The sequence below is a fragment of the Lissotriton helveticus genome, chromosome 3_1 (genome assembly GCF_964261635.1).
Source record: "Lissotriton helveticus chromosome 3_1, aLisHel1.1, whole genome shotgun sequence".
Classification (NCBI taxonomy): Eukaryota; Metazoa; Chordata; class Amphibia; order Caudata; family Salamandridae; genus Lissotriton; species Lissotriton helveticus.
In genome coordinates, this window is record NC_136061.1 from 44,969,551 (window position 1) to 44,988,683 (window position 19,133).

General features: G+C 46.4%; 1 protein-coding gene across 2 annotated transcripts in view; it reads left to right on the forward strand.

The window, feature by feature from the left end:
* TTLL4 (tubulin tyrosine ligase like 4) overlaps window positions 1–19,133 on the forward strand; it is a 411,567-nt gene that overhangs the window by 150,430 nt on the left and 242,004 nt on the right. For both annotated transcript variants that reach the window (XM_078679201.1, XM_078679202.1), the window contains one exon: window positions 15,874–15,984. In XM_078679201.1, the coding sequence (XP_078535327.1) occupies window positions 15,874–15,984 (111 nt within the window). The remainder of the gene's footprint in view (window positions 1–15,873; window positions 15,985–19,133) is intronic.

Here is a 19,133-nt window from a genome sequence, read left to right on the forward strand (position 1 = left end):
ATCCAAAACAGAAAAAACCTTACCAACACTCATTCCACTCAACATTTCTCCAATATTGGGAAGGGGCTGCCGATCCACCCAGATATTTTTGTTCAGATCTCTAAGGTCGATGCACAAACAAATCTTGTTACCCTCCTTGTGGGCGACCACTATGGGGGAAAGCCATTCCGAAGGTTCTATCGGTTCAATGATCTTATTTTCCAGCAATTTATTCAGTTCTTGTTGAAGGGGTTCCCTCATAAGTAAAGGAATCGGCCTAACCTTATGTACCACCGGCACTGCATTCTTCTTCAAGACTATACGATGGGTGAAACCCTTCAACACAAACCCAATTTGAATGTAAAAACATTTGGAAATGCAGACATAAACTTCTCACTCCACTCTGTCTCAATCTCATTCACTCTCTCCACAACCATAACAGGTTCTTTACTATTGGGATTGAGAATTATATTTAGATCTTTTTGGTGTCGCCACCCTAGCAAGTTAGAACCATCTTCAGATATGTATACTCTCCCATGAACAGCATTCCCTTTAAAAACAATATCGCTCCACAACATACCAATAATGTTGATAGTTTTACCTCCATATCCAACTGCTTTTATATCTGATCGTAGTAAATCATTTATTCTCCCTTCTAGTTGTTTCATGAAAACAGTTTTACCGATAATGGTGAATAAACTTCCAGAATCAACTAGGACCTTTACTATAGATCTACCCAAACTAACTTCACAATGTGACTTCTCAAGTTTGTCAGTACTTTCTCTTTTTACTACAGCATCATTGGTACAATCAGTGTTATGACACTCAACCACATTGTCACTACAGGTTTCATTAAAAATATCACATTCATCAATTGCAACAATTACATTTTCACGAATTTCCCCAAGATTTTCTACTAGTTTTACATTAGATTGCTGTACAGTCGCACTTTTGTCCTACACATTTTAGCTAAATGACCTCTCCTTCCACAAGTCCTACAAATCGAATTCCTTGCTCCACAGGTTGGATTAGTGGCAATATGACCCGGTCCACCACACCTATTGCAAATAATTGTCCCATCCTCGTCGCCATAGAAAGTGTAGTAATCACACTTAAATTGATGATTGTAGAACTTCTTTATTCAGGATATATAAGATACAGCTTATCTATCAGCAACCCCCCTCAGCTTCAACTGCTTGCTCAAGAATCTACCGTGATGTCACAACTTACATCAGTGAGTTCTCTCTTAAAGAAGACATCACAAGTTTTTTTTGTTCTGCAGACATGGTGAACTCGCACATTTGTAGGTGCTCTCGTATGTGATAATGAAAAAAATGGCAGCTTAATGAATTCAAGTATTTGCCCATGATCACATCATTTGAAAACAGTTTATGGGTCAAGAACATTACAAATGGGTCAAGTAGATTATTTAAGTCACTAGACCTGCAATTCCAGTACCATTTTTCTAGGCCTGTCCAGAACAGAGCTTGTCTCTCTCATATGCATCAAACCTGCTGATTGGTCTCACCACCGGCTCATCCTATTCAATCTCATTGTCCTCTAGACTCCTTCAGGCCTCCGATATGAAACTCATGCTCTGGGCTAGGGACATCAAACACATCCCCAAACGGACCTGGAAGCCACGATCCTCTCCCAGCAACACACACAACCCCTTCCTTACAATGTTGATGACCTTAATGCCTTCTGTAGCTCAGCCATGACCTCTGTGCTTGACCAAGTCGCACCACTAAACTTAAGTGATCAGGACAATTCAATCAAGATACTGGTTCAACTCGGACCTCAACATCGCAAGAAGACAATCAAGACAAACAGATTCTGGAGACAAAACCCCTTTCTGGCTCACCTCTCACTCTTAAGATCAGAACAGCTAGCATGCAAGAAACATATCTTTAGAGAAAAAGCCACTTCTCTTCGCAATCAACTGGATCGTGCGAAGAACAGACCCAGGGGGCTCTTCAACATAATCAAACATCATACGATCACTACCTCACAATCTAAGACACCAGTCCCCATTGAACACTGTGAAAAAAATTGGTAAGTACTTCTCTGACTAAGTTGCAAAAATTCAACTTACTCTTATTCATGAAACCAATCTGTCATCCCTGTCCAACTGTGTCACTGTCCCTGCCGTTGCCTCCGAAATCTCCTCCCTGGGCTCAACCAACAACCACAGCGTCACAACAAAACCTGAAACCAATTGGGACTGCCATCTGCCCAAAACAATGGTAAGTGCGCAGACTTCAAACCTATGACTGTAAATAAAGTATTCAAAATAATAGCAAACTTGAAGCCTACTGCCCACACTTCTGACCCACTGCCTTTTGCCTTAGTATAGAACCTCAACCATATCATCGTCCCACTCTGGATCAAAATCATTAATGACTCTCTTTCTCCTCAGTGTGTGTTCTAGAGTCCCTCCAAATAGGTCGAGTCACCCCCATTACCAAAAAAACAGGAATGGACCCTAATGACTCTTAACAACCTCCGACCATTCACAAACCTTCCCTTCATAGGAAAAAAACGCTGGAGAAATGTGTCCTACTGCAACTAAACCAATACATGGAAGAATTCAACCTCTACTATGCTTTACGATCCGGATTCAGGAAAGATTGTAGCACCAAAACCACCATGCTCAATATTTCAGATAACATTCACATAAGCCTGGATGAAGGTGATGCCGGTCTCCTAATCCTACTCGACTAATCTGTGGCATTTGGTACTGTAATTCCCCCAGCTTTACTTGAAACTCTCCGATATCGCCTGGGTTTCAGTGGCACTGTCCTTCAATTGTTTACCTCCTATCTGAAACATCACTCTCAGCAAATAAAAATCCACAGCGGTCTCTCCAACCCAATGCCTGTGACGCAAGGCATATCCCAAGGCTCTATCCACTTCCCAGTCTTATTTAATCTCTTTGTGGAATCCGTCCCTGCCATTTTGAACCAAGAAAGTGTCAAATACCACCTATATGCTGATGACCTACAACTCTACTACAAAATCAAATCACTTAGCGACCTCTGACAACTGAACAACACACTTGTTAGTATACAATCTTGGCTCCGAACCAACCATCTTAAACTGAAACCCAAAAAGACAGAACTACTTCTGTTGCCCACCAGAATTAATCCTTTGCCTATTCTATATTGGATCAAAAATCTGGACTCTCTCAATTGCTCCTTATCTCTCTCTAACTACGTTAAGGCACTAGGTATCACCCTGGACAAGAACATGTCCATGGTGGAGCACATCAACAACTCTGCCAAAGGAGTGCTTTGCACACTCCAACATCTCAAGAAAGTAAAGCTGTTTATCCCCCCAGATGATCTTAAGACTGTTGTGCAATCGCTTGTGATCTCAAAACTTGACTACGGAAATCCTCTCCTTTTTGGAACCACTAAAGGTCACCAAGCACCAATAAAAGCTGCTTGTAACGCAGATACCAGACTCCTCACAGGCATCAAAAAAGGTGACCACATCTCTCCGGCCCTCAGTACTCTCAAATGGCTTTAGATCGAAGGCAGATGCTTTTTCAAGAGAGCCTGCATCACCCACAAAGTGCTTCATACAACACCCCACTAATACTTAGAAACCAGAATCCCTAGAGCTGGAAGAACCCGTACTATGAGAAGCTGCAACCTTCTTCTCATTCCTCTCAACTTCAAGAAGAGATCATCTCAATCTTGATCCTTTTCAGGTAATGCCCTCAAGATCTGAAACCCGCTACCTAGAGATCTCTGCTGTAACCCATTCTCCTCATCATTCAAATGTGAACTGAAAATCTCCACTACTCAACAGCTGCCTCCACAGGCACACAAACTGTTCTTCGTTCCCCTTGTTGATTAACAACTTCTAGATGGTCACATTACCTGTTCAATTACCTCATGGCGACTTGCTCATATGCCTTTTTATTTTCCCCCTGATGCCTTTCTCCTCCATGTACACTGTTTTTTTCTTTTAAAAAATATAGCCATTGAGTGCTGTACTGTCTTGCAACTTTAACATTAGGAGTTACTTTTGTACCTCTTATAAACGTATTTATGTATTTACATAACCTGTAAAGCGCTCCATACCCTTCAGGTCTAGCAAGCCCTATATAAAACTCAAATACAAATAAATATATAACTAGGCTATTGGTTATAAACTGGATGTAACTTGTAAAGATATTGGCATTACGTGTTGTTGTTATCCTCCGAGTCCTCGGGATCAGCGGGATGATGAAATAAAGGCCACCTCCTGATCTAACCGAACCCAGAAAGCTGTAACAGCCTGGGTCGAGGAAGGATCAAGTGAGGGCAGAAGGGAAGGAAGGGGATAGCAGGGAGGGAGATCTGAAACGACAAAAAGACAATAATGATCGTACCTCTCGTAAAGTAAATGTTTGACACAAGCAAATACTTGAAACCACTAAACCCTATACCTGTAACGTAAATATGAGTAGGCCCTGAAGATACTTCTCTTCCCTTCCTGTCTGATCCTGGATATTTGTATGAAGCGTGGTTGATCTCCACCATGAGTTTTCTGATGGATAGCTGAGAACACGTTTCACCATACCATATCAAGGACCAAGTTATAATACAGGGAACCAAACAATAACGTAAAGAATCGGGTTACGTCACCCCTTATAAATGTAAGTACAGTACCTGGTCGAAGAACCAACAGGTCTGTAAAAGGCAGGAAGGTCTGCTCACAAGGCGTAGGAATAAACAACAGAGCTCCTCCGCACGAGCCGGAGAAAAAAGGCTCAGCCAACGGAGAGCCCTGCGATCTGGCGAACAAGCAATGCTTGTTACTGAACAGGAAGACTTAGCGTCCATCGCACGAGCCTGTGAAAGAAGGCTCAGCCAACGGGGACGCCTTAACGAAGAAACAATAACCCAGGGTGTTCTCCGCACGAGCCGAGGAAAGAAGGATCAGCCAACGGAAAACACCTTTAACGATAAACACGCCGGTCTTAGGCGTGAAGCAAAACGGGAGCTAGGAACAAGGAAAACAAATGTTTTCCCCGCACGAGCCGGTGAAAAAAGGCTCAGCCAACGGGGAAACAACCGAAAATGAAGGAAGGATAGCTAGGAGAGGATCAAGGCAACGAGACGATCAGGAACTCTGAAAACGAACCAACACTCCAACACCGGGTCAGGTACAAGAATATCCGACGCTTTGCATCAGCAGATTCCATCCTTTTATACTCCTCCCATAACACCAAGGATTCTGGGACATGTAGTCTGATAGTCAGAAACGTAAATGGAGGCGCTTCCCGACACCTGACAGTTGTCATGTTGCTTGTTTAGAAATATAGACTAAAATTAAGTAGCTCCAAATAAACCTTGTCATTTATATTAATGTAATACATATTTATTGTACTGCAATCCCAGAAATTAATTCCAAAAACATATGAAATCTGTGCTAGCATTCAAACAACTCAGCATATTCTATTTATTGAGCCAGAGCCCTCTTAAACCGCTCATAACTACTCTTTAATACCATATTATGAAACAAAACAATAACATCTGTCTAATTTAGATTACGAAAATCTTTCCTCTTTTTTGACCTGTGAGAAAATGCTATGCCCTTGATCAGGATTTGTGGATGTTTATAAGTATCATTTAAATCTGGTCACTAATTTATCTACTGATGGTACTGAGGATGATTTGCTTTTAAAACACTATTCAAGTTGGTGAAAGGACAAATGTTCCACGATTGCTATTGAAATCTTCATTAATTGACAATTTGAAGCATGTGTTGGTTTAGATATACATTCTTGGAGGTCCTGGATGTAGGCAAATTGTATTTGTTCGAAGAAGTGTCTTTGATTCCCAGATATAGGGTTACTCCTCCTTGTGCACGGGCGCCAACGCCCTATTAGATTTCTTTTTCATTCACCGGCTACAGACGTGCACTGAGTCATCTCCGAGGGCAGAGTGTTTGGAGCTTTGTTTTTCGTTGAGCTCGTTTGGTAACCTGTTCGATCCTAGAGTGTCTTTAGTAACTAGGCGCTGGTGTCATTATTTTCTTGACGCTATAGATGTTGAATTGCCACAGAAGATAAGTCGTCGACGTCTTAAGGAGTGAAGACCCTCGCTCCCCTTCAAACTGCAAATCATCTTTAATCCATCTGCATTGAAGAATTCTGCTAGGGTGCTGGACATGGGCATATTCCCTCTGTAGCATCTTCCCAGCTGGGGTACCTGCCAATGACTATGCCACACACGGAGCTTAGTAATACAAGTCTTGTTCTTCTGCGTGTAACTGCAAACTCCACATTCTAAGCAGCCTTCTCTGCAATACTCTATTCATTATGTCTTAGCTCATCAGAAGCCAGAAGGGTTCCCTCATTATTAATTCACAAGACACTACAACCTGTAATGTGTCTCTGTACCCCAACCTAGGCAACACATTTTGTCCCTCGTGCCTTGCCTTCATGTCCAAGAAATCCCTCGGGGATCGGAGACATTGGTTCTCGGCATTCCAGAAAATGTACGGCACTTGGGAGACCCTCAACAACTTCAGAGAAGACTACCACCACTGCATCAGAGGGCAGCAAGAGGCAGGCCCATTGAGTATCACGTATGCGCAACTACCATTCAATTCTGATGTGATATCTTCTGGTGAGTTTGAAGACCAGCAAATATAAGACATACATCGTTTGCTGAAGGCAGATTGTGCAACAAGTAATAATAATAATAATAATCCACATTTGTATAGCGCACAATCACCCGTTAGGGTCTCTAGGCGCTGGGGGCCGTCGGGAAGATTAAGCAAGCTATTGCCCAGAGTCGCATGGTGCTGGGCTAACCTGCCGCCGGAGCCGGGGATCGAACCCTGATCCCCAGATTCCAGCGTCAGTCGCCCTGGCCGCGGCGCCACACCTCTCCCACAAGGGCACACATCAAGGGCAGTGAAAAGCCCATTGCCCTTTGAGGCCCATATCTCCAAGCCAGGGCCCTCAAAAAGCCCCATGCTAACGTAAAGCACTGTTCCCAAGGGAGTCTGGTTTAAGCACCTACACTGAGAAAAGTCTGCACATGGACCATCGCCGCCAATGGGCTATGGTCAGCACCAGCACAAATCTTCTGAGCTGAGCAAGCCTCCAGCTTCTGGCATCGAAGTGCCCCTGGCCCACAACCGCCCCCGAGCCATTCCAGAGGCACTGAGCATCATTGCCCCATTGACAGCCAAGCACCTGTGCAAACAATCCTGTTGATGTCGAAGCCTTTGTCTGTGCCAAAACCCACCGACTCCAAAGGAGAAAGACAAGCCATTGAAGCCTACAGAGAGGACAGTAAGGCACCTATTCTTGAGGGACTACAACAGGAAATAGTTGCCTGGGGAAAATACCAGTTCACCTAGCCAGTTACAGGCACACTCAGAGCAAAGACACCTACAACCACTGCCGGACCCTCTTCCATGGAAGAGAAGAGTAGCCCTTGAGGGGGAGTCCTCTTCCAGGACACCTTCTTTAGAATTGCTGCCAAAGCAATATAAGGACATGGTCCACCTTCAACCCCACCTCCTCCTCCACCACCAGCCCTGCTCCCGCCATCAGCCACAAGGGTGGAGAGGGGGGTGTCAGTTTCTTACTCGGACTTGGGTGGTTCCTATAGCTCTTGTGAGCCCTTTGATGAGCCTTCAGGACATGGCACTGCAGATGAACCCTGAAATAACTATGAAGATTCTTCCACCGAATACTGACTTAGAACATTACTCAGTGAGAACCTCACCCCCTGATGACTCTACAGTATATCATAAGGTATACCACTCACTGTTTCATGCTATGACGTGTATGGAAATTAATTGATACAAGTTGAAAACTCAATTAAAACATATTTCCCCTCCAAAAAATTAGGTATACCACACGGTCAATTGCATATCGCACAGGATGATTTCCTTCTTGAAATGGTCTCCGGGGCTGAGTGTACCATGCAGTTCTTCTTGATGTTAAAGGGCATGTTAAAGTCCGCCCCTGATCCTTTTAAGGATCCAGCCAGAGGGAGAGCTGTAACTCCAAGGGTAGAGAAGAAAATCGGACCATCTCTTAATGACATGTGTACGATAGGGGATGGGTTACACCAGACTCTCTAGTTGTCTTCGCAGCCCGCAAGTGTGCTTCTGCACAAGGCACTGGCGATGCGGATGATAAAAGGTTGGCTATTTGGGCTGAAACTTTTGGGAGAATAGCTAATTTTGTGACGCCTCTTTCACACTACTATTTGAAACAATGGGAGGGGATGCAAGAGCTGCTTAAGCAGCTCCCACAGCAGTGTAGGAAGCGTGGGGAGGAGATGATAGCTGAGGGGAAGTGATATCTAAAGTTAACATCTGCCGCAGACTGTGCATCCAAGGGCATCAACAAAAGTGTGTTGCTCAGAACACATGAATGGCTCCGTGTATCTCATAGTTGAACCTGAGGTTCAACAGCATCTCCTCTGCCTCCAGTTTGATCAAGAGCAGCTTTTCAGGGCTCATCTTGATGAGATGCTTGAAAAGGTCAAAAAGAATGCGCAGACAGCTAAGTTGGTGTCATCTTTGATACTGTGATTTTTGTTTACCCTAACCCTGATTTTATATAAAAGCATATTGTTTTAAATCAAACTCACTTGTGTGGACTCAGTCATTGCGAGTGCGTTTTATCGTCTCAGTGGTTGTGTGTGCTGTGTAGTCACTTAACACCTAAGCTTTCAGGTGCCTACCTGCTCGTGCCAGGCTACCCCCGGGGAACTGGTGACCCCAGTTCTGTAGTAGGGGATCTCTGTGTATAGTCATAATCTAGTGAATAGTCCCGCCCTTGTGCGTGGACCCCGGAGCAATCAAAAATAATCTCTTACAGTGTCGAAAAATGCAGACCTGCACAGACACTTAAGAGAGAATTAAAGACAGATAATGCAGCCTATAACACAGGCTTTACTGTCCAGTACTTCAACTAGAAATTCCACCCAAAAAAATCCACAAAACAGCAAAGCCTGTACAGATTTCCCTTGCTTCAGCAGCAAAAACCCTCTGGAATGATAGAGAGGAGGATCTGGACAGACAAGCCCCATAGGCTGCCATTATGTGGCTCAGAACAGGATACTGTGCCTTTAAGAGAACTTTCCAGAACTTCACAGTATCCCAGAATGCACTGCAGGTCCCATTTACTTTCAGTTCTTTTTTCCGGCTCCTGCAAGCAGGACCCTGGAGCATTGAGCTCTCCCTTTTCAAGGGTTTATTGGTAATTTTTCACTAATTATTTAGTTTTGAGTGCTTCTAAAGTACTTTACTGCTGTTCTTCTTGGGTTTTGCTCCTTTTTTATGTCAAATATGCCTGCATTATTTGACAAATGCTCGGAGTGCTCCAGGAAGAAGGCCAAATCGAATTCACATGAGGTGTGTATCCTCTGCCTTCCCTCTTCCCATGTTCCTGAGGAGTGTGAGATTTGTCAGGGCTTCTCTGGAAGGACCCTGAAGGAAAGAAAGAAGATCAGGCTTCAGGGACTCGAGGAAAGAAGGCTGAAGGCACAAGGTGGGTCTGGAGGGGCTCCTTCTACCCATGCTGAGGCCTCTGGGGGGCTCCCCAGGGGCAGGAAGACCATCAAACGTGCCCACTCTCCGTCTGGGTCGATTGCAGAGACCACGACGTCGAGAGGAATGACTGCGGTCTGTTCCCCGTCCCCCCAGGGCTCTGGGGCGATGCGCCGTCGGCGCTCGACGTCGAGAGATGTGCACAGACCGGCGTCGACGTCTCCAGTGACGATTTCGTAGTCATCCTCGTCGGTCTCGACGTAGAGTGATCGACGGGCCCGGCTTCGGCGCTCGCCGTCGAAGCGACACCGCCGTTCGCCGTCGGCGAAGAGGAGAACATAGTCGTCGAGGGGATCCTCGTCGTCGAGGAGTGGTCCGACGTCGAGGCGGAAGAGATCGCCATCGAGGCGGAAGAGATCGCCGTCGAGGCGGAAGAGGTCGAGGTCGCTGTCGAGGCAGTCGAGGTCGCAGTCGAGGCAGTCGAGGTCGCCGTCGAGGCGCAAGAGGTCGCCGTCGAGGCGCAAGAGGTCGCCGTCGAGGCGCAAGAGGTCGCCGTCGAGACACGAGAGATCGACGTCGAGGCGTACGAAGTAGACGTCGAGGCATGGACGACGGTCGACGTCGAGGAAGAGACGCTCGACGTCGAGGGGCCGACGCTCGTCGTCTGGTCGCCGTTCTTCGACGTCGAAGAAGTGGGAGAGGAGGCCTGATGCCATGGGAGGCTCTCCGACGCCCCAGGCTAGTGGTGGATCACCGGGCTCGGTGTATTCCGAGGTGTATACGCCTTCGCAGGTTACGCCTCTGCTGCCATTGCCGAGGGGTCCCCCTCCGAGGGTTCCTACCCCTCTGCCTTTGCCTCTGCTTTCGCAAACCGTACCTCAACCTGAGGTGCCACTGAAGCCTCCTCCGGTTCCTCCGAGGTCGTTTTCGTTGCCCAGGTTTCCGACACCTCCCAAGGACTCCTAAGCCGCAGGCCCCGGCCAAACCTCAGATGCCCACGCCGGTGGAACCGGCGGATCGCCCGAGGCCTAGGATGTCACGGTCGCGCTCCGGACGGAGAGGTAGATCTAGGAGTCGACGCAGATCCTCCACTAGATCTAGGCGCCGCCATAGGAGGCGAGGGTCCAGGTCCCGCACGGACTCCTCCAGGACTCGATCCTATTCACCGACCTTGTCGGATTCCCCGGGGACAAGGGTGTCTCCGGTGGACGACATCAGCACGTTCCAGGAGGTTCTCCTGAGGGGGGCTACGAAATTGGGCATCACGGTGACGGCTCCTACACCTACGACGTCCGTGATATTCGAGACACTTCACAAGAAGCATCTGTCTCGTCCTCTGCTGCCATTGGTGCCAGGACTGGTCGAACCTGCGGAGGAGCTGTTTCTTACGCCTGCGGTGGTGAAGGCCGCTCCATCCCGACTTCTGAAGAAGTATAGAGCACCGGATTCGGACCCAGCCTTCCTGCGGATGGACCCAGTGCCCGTTCAGTTATTGTGACGGCGGCCAGGAAGTTACACTCTACCTCCCCGTCCTCCACCGTGCCGCCTGATAAGGAAAGCCGATGGATTGATTCGGCTGGGCGGAAGGCTTGTGGAACTTCTTCCACGACCATGAAAGCCTCCAGCGACTCGGCTTTGCTGTGGCGGTACAGCCGTGCCCTGTGGGACTCCCTGGAACAGTTCACGGACCTTCTGCCACGTGACAAGAAGGAGGACTTCCTAGAAATACTTAAGGAAGGGATGCTGGTTTAAAACCAGGTCATCAGCGCGGCTGCGGATATTTCGCTGTTGGCAGCCCATGGTTACTGTCACGGGATCAACCAGCGCCGCCATGCTTGGCTCAGGCTCACGTCACTCAAGCCAGAGGCCCAGTAGCGGGTGGCCAATCTGCCCTTTTCCGGAGAAACACTGTTCGGAAAACATGCCGATGATGAGATGGCCCGCATGAAGGCGGAGGCGGAGACCCTGACGGCTGTGGGCTTGGAAAAGGCCAAAGAAAAGAAGTCCTACCGCCCGTTCCAGAGACGGTTCGGTGCACAGGGGAAAGGACGAGGCCAGTCTTCAGGGGGACAGCAGCAACAACAGCAGCAGTTCCGGAGACCCTTCCAAAAGCGCCGGGAGGGTAGAGGTGGACAACAGTCCTCTACAGCTAACAAAGGCCCGGCCGGGTCTCGACCCTGAGCGGTTACTTCCCCTTCATCCGTTACCCGCTCCGGTGGGGGGAAGCGTTCAACTTTTTCTGGCAGAGTGGCGAAAAATTACTCCGGACAAGTGGGTGCTGAATATTGTTTGCAATGGATACAGTCTTCGGTTCATCAGCCCTCCTCCATCGATTCCTCCGGTCAGCTCGCAGTATCAACTGCGCGAGCTCCAGGCGGAGGCCGATATCCTGTTAAGGAAAAGGGCGATAGAAGACGTACCTCTGTCTCAAAGAGGAAGAGGTCTGTACTCCCGGTTCTTTCTGGTCCGCAAGAAGGACAAGAACGAGTTCAGGCCCATTCTGGACTTGCGACAGGCGAACAAATGGATTCGCAGAGAGAAGTTTCGCATGCTGTCGTTGCATCAGATTTATCCTCAGTTGCAACAGAGAGACTGGCTATGTGCAATAGACCTACAGGATGCGTACTTCCATGTGCCCATTGCACACAAACACAGGAAGTTCCTGCGATTCCAAGTCGGCACCAATCACTATCAGTACACAGTACTTCCGTTCGGGCTGAAGTCTGTGCCCAGGACTTTCTCGAAGTGCATGGCAGTGGTAGCGGCACACCTGAGGAAGAACAAGGTGTTTGTCTACCCGTACCTGGACGATTGGTTGATCAAGGCCTCCTCCTTCTCGGAAGCTCAAGCGCACTTCCAGAAGACATGCGTTCTCTTGAACAAGCTGGGGTTGCACATCAACATGTCCAAGTCTGTCCCGACTCCGGTCCAGTGCATTCAGTACTTGGGGGCCACCATCGATACGAGGTCAGCAAGCGTGTCTCCTTCGGAGGAGCGACGATTATCGCTTCGTCGGAAGGCTCAGGCTCTTCTGACCACTCCTTCTACATCAGTGAGGACGGTGTCTTCTCTACTGGGATCGATGGCCTCTTGTATCTTCCTGACGCCACATGCGCGGCTGCACATGAGACCGCTGCAGGAGTGCTTGGAGGATCAGTGGGACCAGAGGAGAGGATCTTGGGATGACAAGATACGACTGTCTCTGCATGCTCTTCAGTCTCTGAAGTGGTGGTGTTCAGCGGAGTATCTCCTCCGAGGGGTTCCCTTCCACAAGGACATTCCCACTCAGACTATCGTGACGGATGCGTCTCTCCAGGGCTGGGGAGCGCACTCCGGACACTTACAGATTCAAGGGACGTGGTCCCCGACAGAGTCCACGTACCACATCAATTTCCTGGAACTCAGAGCTGTTCACTTGGCACTGAAGGCCTTTCATCCGTCCTTCCAGACCAACTCTCTGCTTGTACAGACGGACAATACGACCACGATGTATTACCTCAACAAGCAGGGGGACTCGAGATCACGCACCCTGTCGCAGGAGGCGCAGGCGATCTGGCACTGGCTTCTGGCCCGAGGACTGACGATAACGGCCACCCATCTGCCAGGTGTGCAGAATGTTCAGGCAGACACACTGAGCAGACTGATTCAGGAAAACCACGAATGGGTCATAAACGACGAAGTACTAGGAGAAGTCTTCGCAAGGTGGGGAACTCCAGACGTAGATCTGTTCGCCACCGCAGAAAACAGCAAATGCCGAGACTTCTCCTCCAGGTACTACCAGCCGGGGACGCTGGGGAACGCGTTATAAATCAACTGGTCGAACAGCTTTCTGTACGCTTTTCCACCCATTCCCCTGATTCCGACGGTTCTCATCAAGCTGTCCTAGTCCAGGGCGCGGATGATACTGATTGCCCCGGAATGGCCCAGGCAGTGGTGGTTCACGGACCTGCTTCACCGGTCTCTCCTTCCTCACATGAAGTTGCCGTGCAGGCCGGACCTTCTCACGAAGTTCGTGGGGCTGATGTTGCACCCCAACCTCTCGTCTTTGAGTTTGGCAGCATGGCTCCTGAGATAGTGAAATATGGCCATCTTAATCTCCCAGAAGATTGCATGGACATACTGAAGGAGGCTAAGCGACCTTCCACTAGGACTTCTTATGCTTACAAGTGGAAGAGGTTTTGTATCTGGTGCAAGTCCAAGAGCTATGACCAAACGACGTGTAAGGAAGATGTCATCCTTCCATACCTTCTACATCTGGCGCAGTCTGGCCTTAATGTTCATTCCATTAAGGTCCATCTGGCTGCATTGACTGCCTACAGGAAATGCCCTTCACAGACTTCCTTCTTCCAGATCCCTGTGATCAAAGACTTTTTGGAAGGCTTGAAGAAAGTGTTTCCTCCTGTCAGGCTTCCTTCGCCTTCATGGGAACTGAATGTGGTGCTGTCCAGGTTGATGAAGGAGCCTTTTGAACCTATTCATAAGGCTTTGTTGCAGCACCTGTCCTGGAAGGCGGCGTTCCTCGTGGCCATTACATCGGCCCGCAGGGTGAGTGAAATTCAGGCGTTGTGTTGCCAAGAACCTTCTACTGTATTTCATGCTGCTAAGGTTGTTATGCGTACTCACCCTAAGTTTCTTCCCAAGGTTATTTCTGATTTTCATGTCAACCAGACTATAACTTTGCCTACGTTTTTTCAGAATCCTTCATCTCCAGCGGAACGGTCTTTACATTCCCTGGATGTGCGGAGGGTGTTGAAATTTTATCTGGATAAAATCAAAGATATTCGTAGGTCGGACCAATTGTTTATCAATTATGGATCAGTCAGGACAGGTCTTGCTGCCTCTAAGCAGTCCATCTCGAGGTAGATTTGTGTCCTGCATACAATTGTTACCAAAAAGCTAATAAGACCTTAGGGGGTAAACCTAAGGCTCATTCCACCAGGGGCAAAGCTGCCACGACTGCTTTGCTCCGTAATGTTCCAATTGCAGAAATCTGCAAGGCGACCACTTGGAAGTCGGTTCATACCTTTGCTAAGCATTACTGCCTGGACACTGATGCCAGAGCAGACGCTCAGGTTGGGCACGCTTCGCTGCGAAATCTGTTCGCACAATAGTGGTGTTATTTCTCGTTTCTCCACCGCCGCTTTGATGTGGGGATGGGATTGCCATTCTATTCACTAGATTATGACTATACACAGAGATCCCCTACTACAGAAGGAGTAGTTTCTGTCCTGTAACTCCAGTTCTGTAGTAGGGGTATCTCTGTTATAGTCATAAGCGCCCGCCCTCCTCCCTGGTGGAGAGAGAGATATTCATGTACGGAATGCTACAGGTCTGGCGTGTTACGCCTTCAAAAAGATCTGAAAGTAAATGGGACCTGCAGTGCATTCTGGGATACTGTGAAGTTCTGGAAAGTTCTCTTAAAGGCACAGTATCCTGTTCTGAGCCACATAATGGCAGCCTATGGGGCTTGTCTGTCCAGATCCTCCTCTCTATCATTCCAGAGGGTTTTTGCTGCTGAAGCAAGGGAAATCTGTACAGGCTTTGCTGTTTTGTGGAATTTCTAGTTGAAGTACTGGACAGTGTAGCCTGTGTTATAGGCTGCATTATCTGTCTTTAATTCTCTCTTAAGTGTCTGTGCAGGTCTGCATTTTTCGACACTGTAAGAGATTATTTTTGATTGCTCCGGGGTCCACGCACATGGGCGGGACTATTCACTAGATTATGACTATAACCGAGATACCCCTACAACAGAACTGAAGTTACAGGACAGAAACTACTCCTTCCTACACACAGCTAAGCTGTTCAGGTCCATAACACAAGCCCAAGCAACAAGCAATATATATTTTTTGTGCTGCTCGCATTCTGTGTTGGTTACTTATGTGAAGAGATTGTCACACACTTGGACCAAGTCTATTTTTTCAAAAACCTAAAACCATTTGCTTGCAGCAACTATTGAATTTATCCAATGGGCTCCTTCTCCCAAGAATAGTTTACTATTGTGGGGATGATGAGATGATCGGGGGTTTCTGTCCTAGTACTACAGTCTTGTCTGCCTCCTCCCAAAAGTAGTTCTATTGGGGATATGCTTTTAGGTAATTGTTGGAATTCCGAGCAGTCGTTCTTTAGAAGATTATTGCATGAATCTAGCCGGAAGGTGGGTGGGCAGCAATTAGAGGTTTTTAAAATAGTTGGCCATGATGACATGCTTGTGAACTTCCTGGTATTCTGGCTAGATATCTGGGGCAGAAACTGCCGACAGGCAGGTGGATAATGGTAGCATGGTTGCAGAATAACCTCTTTTAAATGTCTGATTTAATACCATTTAGATTTTGTGCTTTGAAACTGCAGTGCTAACTTTTTTTTTACCCTCTATTTCAGTGGAAATCCTACCTTGGGACCAGCGAAAGCTTTTGAAATGGAGGATGAGCACTGTGACTCCTAATGTGGTAAAGCAGGCCATAGCAAGATCGCACTTCAGAATCACGAAGAGTAAGTGTCAACTCTGCAGATGCCCTCTGCTAGGGCAATTTATTGTGCAGTTGAATGTCCCCAAATGGCAAACACCCACATTCAGTAATTCTCTCACGAGTGACCAAGTGCATTTCTTGGATCATACCAATGTACTGCACAACCACACTAAACTATACTCCTAGCATGAGTTGGCAGGTTAGGCCTTCAACCTCCGAGGGCTGACATGATGGTGATATGACATCATAACCACTCTCTCCAGCTCTCAGAATTCAGACAGTCCTCCATGTGACTAGGGCCTTCAGACCACAAACCATAACACTAACCTATATACCAGGCATGATTATCAGGTCATGCGTTTTAGCCATGGTAGATGTCTTGCCAATGTCCACATTCTTGTCAAAGAAAGAAATAACTGAGGCACAGAGAGTCTTGGTGTTTTTCTGTTAGTACCACTGTGTTGACTGTTATGACCAGCCGAAGAGATTGAATGTATACTAGTAGGAGTAGGGTGGGTTTTGTGTCCTGTACATGTAGCAGTGGCACTTCATGCCATGCGTTTTTGCACTTAGAAGATCAAACACTTTCCCCTGATATTTGAGAGGTTAAGAGCAACTCATGTTTTTAAAGTACAGTAAGGGATTTTTTGTGGGGTTAAAAGCAGGATTCCGTTTTAGCAATGAGAAGAGCAGATGTTGGATTGCCTTCTCCTTTAGTGATCTTTTGTTTCACTGAGCAGAAAGCAGCCTCGGTTCCAGAAGGGGGTTGTTGTGGTCTGGATGCCTGTGTAGCATGGAGGACTGTCCGTATTCTGAGAGCTTGAGAGAGCGGTTATCATTTCATATCACCATCCTGTCAGTCCTCTGAGCTTGAAGTCCATAAAATCACTTTTGTCCCTGGAGGATGCACCAAACTCTGACCTTCAGTTGCACTGTACTTTACGTTGAAATATTATTCAAAGTGCATTTTATTATTGACCTCCTTAATGCTGAGGGCCTGCCTGTTGTGAATATTGATAACTTCAAAAGGGTTGACGACCCTCTAATGAAAAACTATCTTAAGAAAAAGGATGTTGGATGAAGCATGTGATTGCTCTTCAGGATCATTTATATAGAGAACTAATTCTGAATTTTAGGTTACCAGTTGTTTATTTCCTAGATAAAGATGTTAAAACTCCACGCTGCTTGGATGTAATCAATATTGTCTAATTCATTTTTTTAATTGCCTTTTATTAATCCTACAACTCCAACAAAACAAATAAAACCTAGCATTATGGTGTATACAGTACACATCAGTTATCCGTATAAGTAGAATGTCTGCAGCTGTCCCACAGTATGTCCGTTGGAGGATCCATCTCGACCTATCGCAGGACCATAACCTCCATAACTGATCGCACTCCCCCACCATAGGATTGTCCTATCTGTCTCTCACGTGTCCTACATGTGTCTATAGCGCGTGGCAGTCAGGCACACGTTAACTTTCTCCTCCTCATCCCGTGCGTTGCCCTAGGCTTGCAGGATATTGTAACTTAGCTATGTCCCACACGTTCTTCAGGTCGATGTCGGATTAATATTGTCTTATTCATAGAGAATGGTAACCAAGCGAATGAGTGTTAATCAAACTGGCCTATTTCCCTTATTAATATTGATTAAGGCTAAAATATATACTTAAACCGTGGCTCTCTTGTAATTGCATAGCTTAGCCCCCAACACAATGGATTTATTCCTTTCATATGTTGCAAATTTGATTGTCTCTTGCCAATACCTTTGCGCCGTTATGGTCTGGACGGTATTTCAGAATTGATTTGTTCAACAGAATTGGATGTTATGAAAAACTCAATAGCTAAAGTTCTAGTTTTGGGGCAAGTAGCTAAATATATACATATTAGTCGCAGAACATGACAAGGTCGCTTCTTTTCACCTCTGTTTACAGTCTATATAGAACCATACATCCAGTCTACACTTAGAAATCAGTCCATCATTCCGGTCATAATGGGGTGGAATTGAAGCTTTGAGCATGTGCTCGAGATATTGCAGATTTACTTCCTATATTTGCTCTCACAATAACTGAGATAGAAGCTTCACTTTTTAGCCACTTATTTGGTTATAGACTGGGTCTAAAACCCAAATTATTCTCAACCACAAATTTGATACACCCAACACCTGCATAGCTTTTAACACTACATGTTTTGGCATCCGGTTTTGTGCAGATGTTTAATGTAGCATTCATCCACATTATACAACTTCTCAAGAAATGTATTAATATAATGCATAATTGGATTTGCCTACTGATTAGTTTGGTTGGCCAATGTAACATAAGTCAAATGAGCAAACAAGCCTTTTTCAATCCATACCTTTAACCTTACCAAACTTGCTCTTTAAATGTCTTGTTCCGCAATTGGTCATTTCAAATGGGGTTAGCGGGAATCGGGGATATATATTTGATTTAATAATTACTAATACACTTCTCTACTTAAAAATCTCCTTTGATTCAGCAAAGCTTAAACACTGCTCGCACATTGTCCAGAGCTGGACGTGCAGCACCTACTTGAAGCTCAACCAAGACAAAATGCTTTTTATTTGCCAAGAACAAGAAACAGTGCAAACCTAGCTGAGGGGCCTGAACCATGATTGCTTCATCCACCCCCCCCCCCCCAACTCTCACCGAATGCGGAGCCATGTGGATTCACACTAGACCCCAACTTCACCCTCAAAGAACACATTTATTCTAAGAAAATCAAATCTTTTCTTCCAGAAAGCGACTTCAGAACTTCTGCTCAAGCATGTTCTTTACTTTGAAATGGAGATAATTAAAAATGTAGTAACCACAATAGAGTTTCATGTATTTTTTACCCATGTTGATTTTCTGGTCCTTTTTAGAGCTCGATTACAGAGCTGTTGTTTCAAATATAAATAGAGCTTTCTTTGGATCAGCTTCTTGCCGATGATTGGATGGCCTATTGTTATGGTCTATCTTATTTGTTCCCATTAGATTCAATGTCTTTCCTTCCTTTTCATATTTGTCCCACCCAGGAACATTTTGATCTCTGTATTCTGATTGGTTGACTGTTTTCCTTCAGTAATTAACATTCCTTATATTTAGGGAACTATGTTTTTACTTTAGGCCCTCCATGGAACTGCATGCATTTTCTTTCTCTCGCCCTGCTTCTT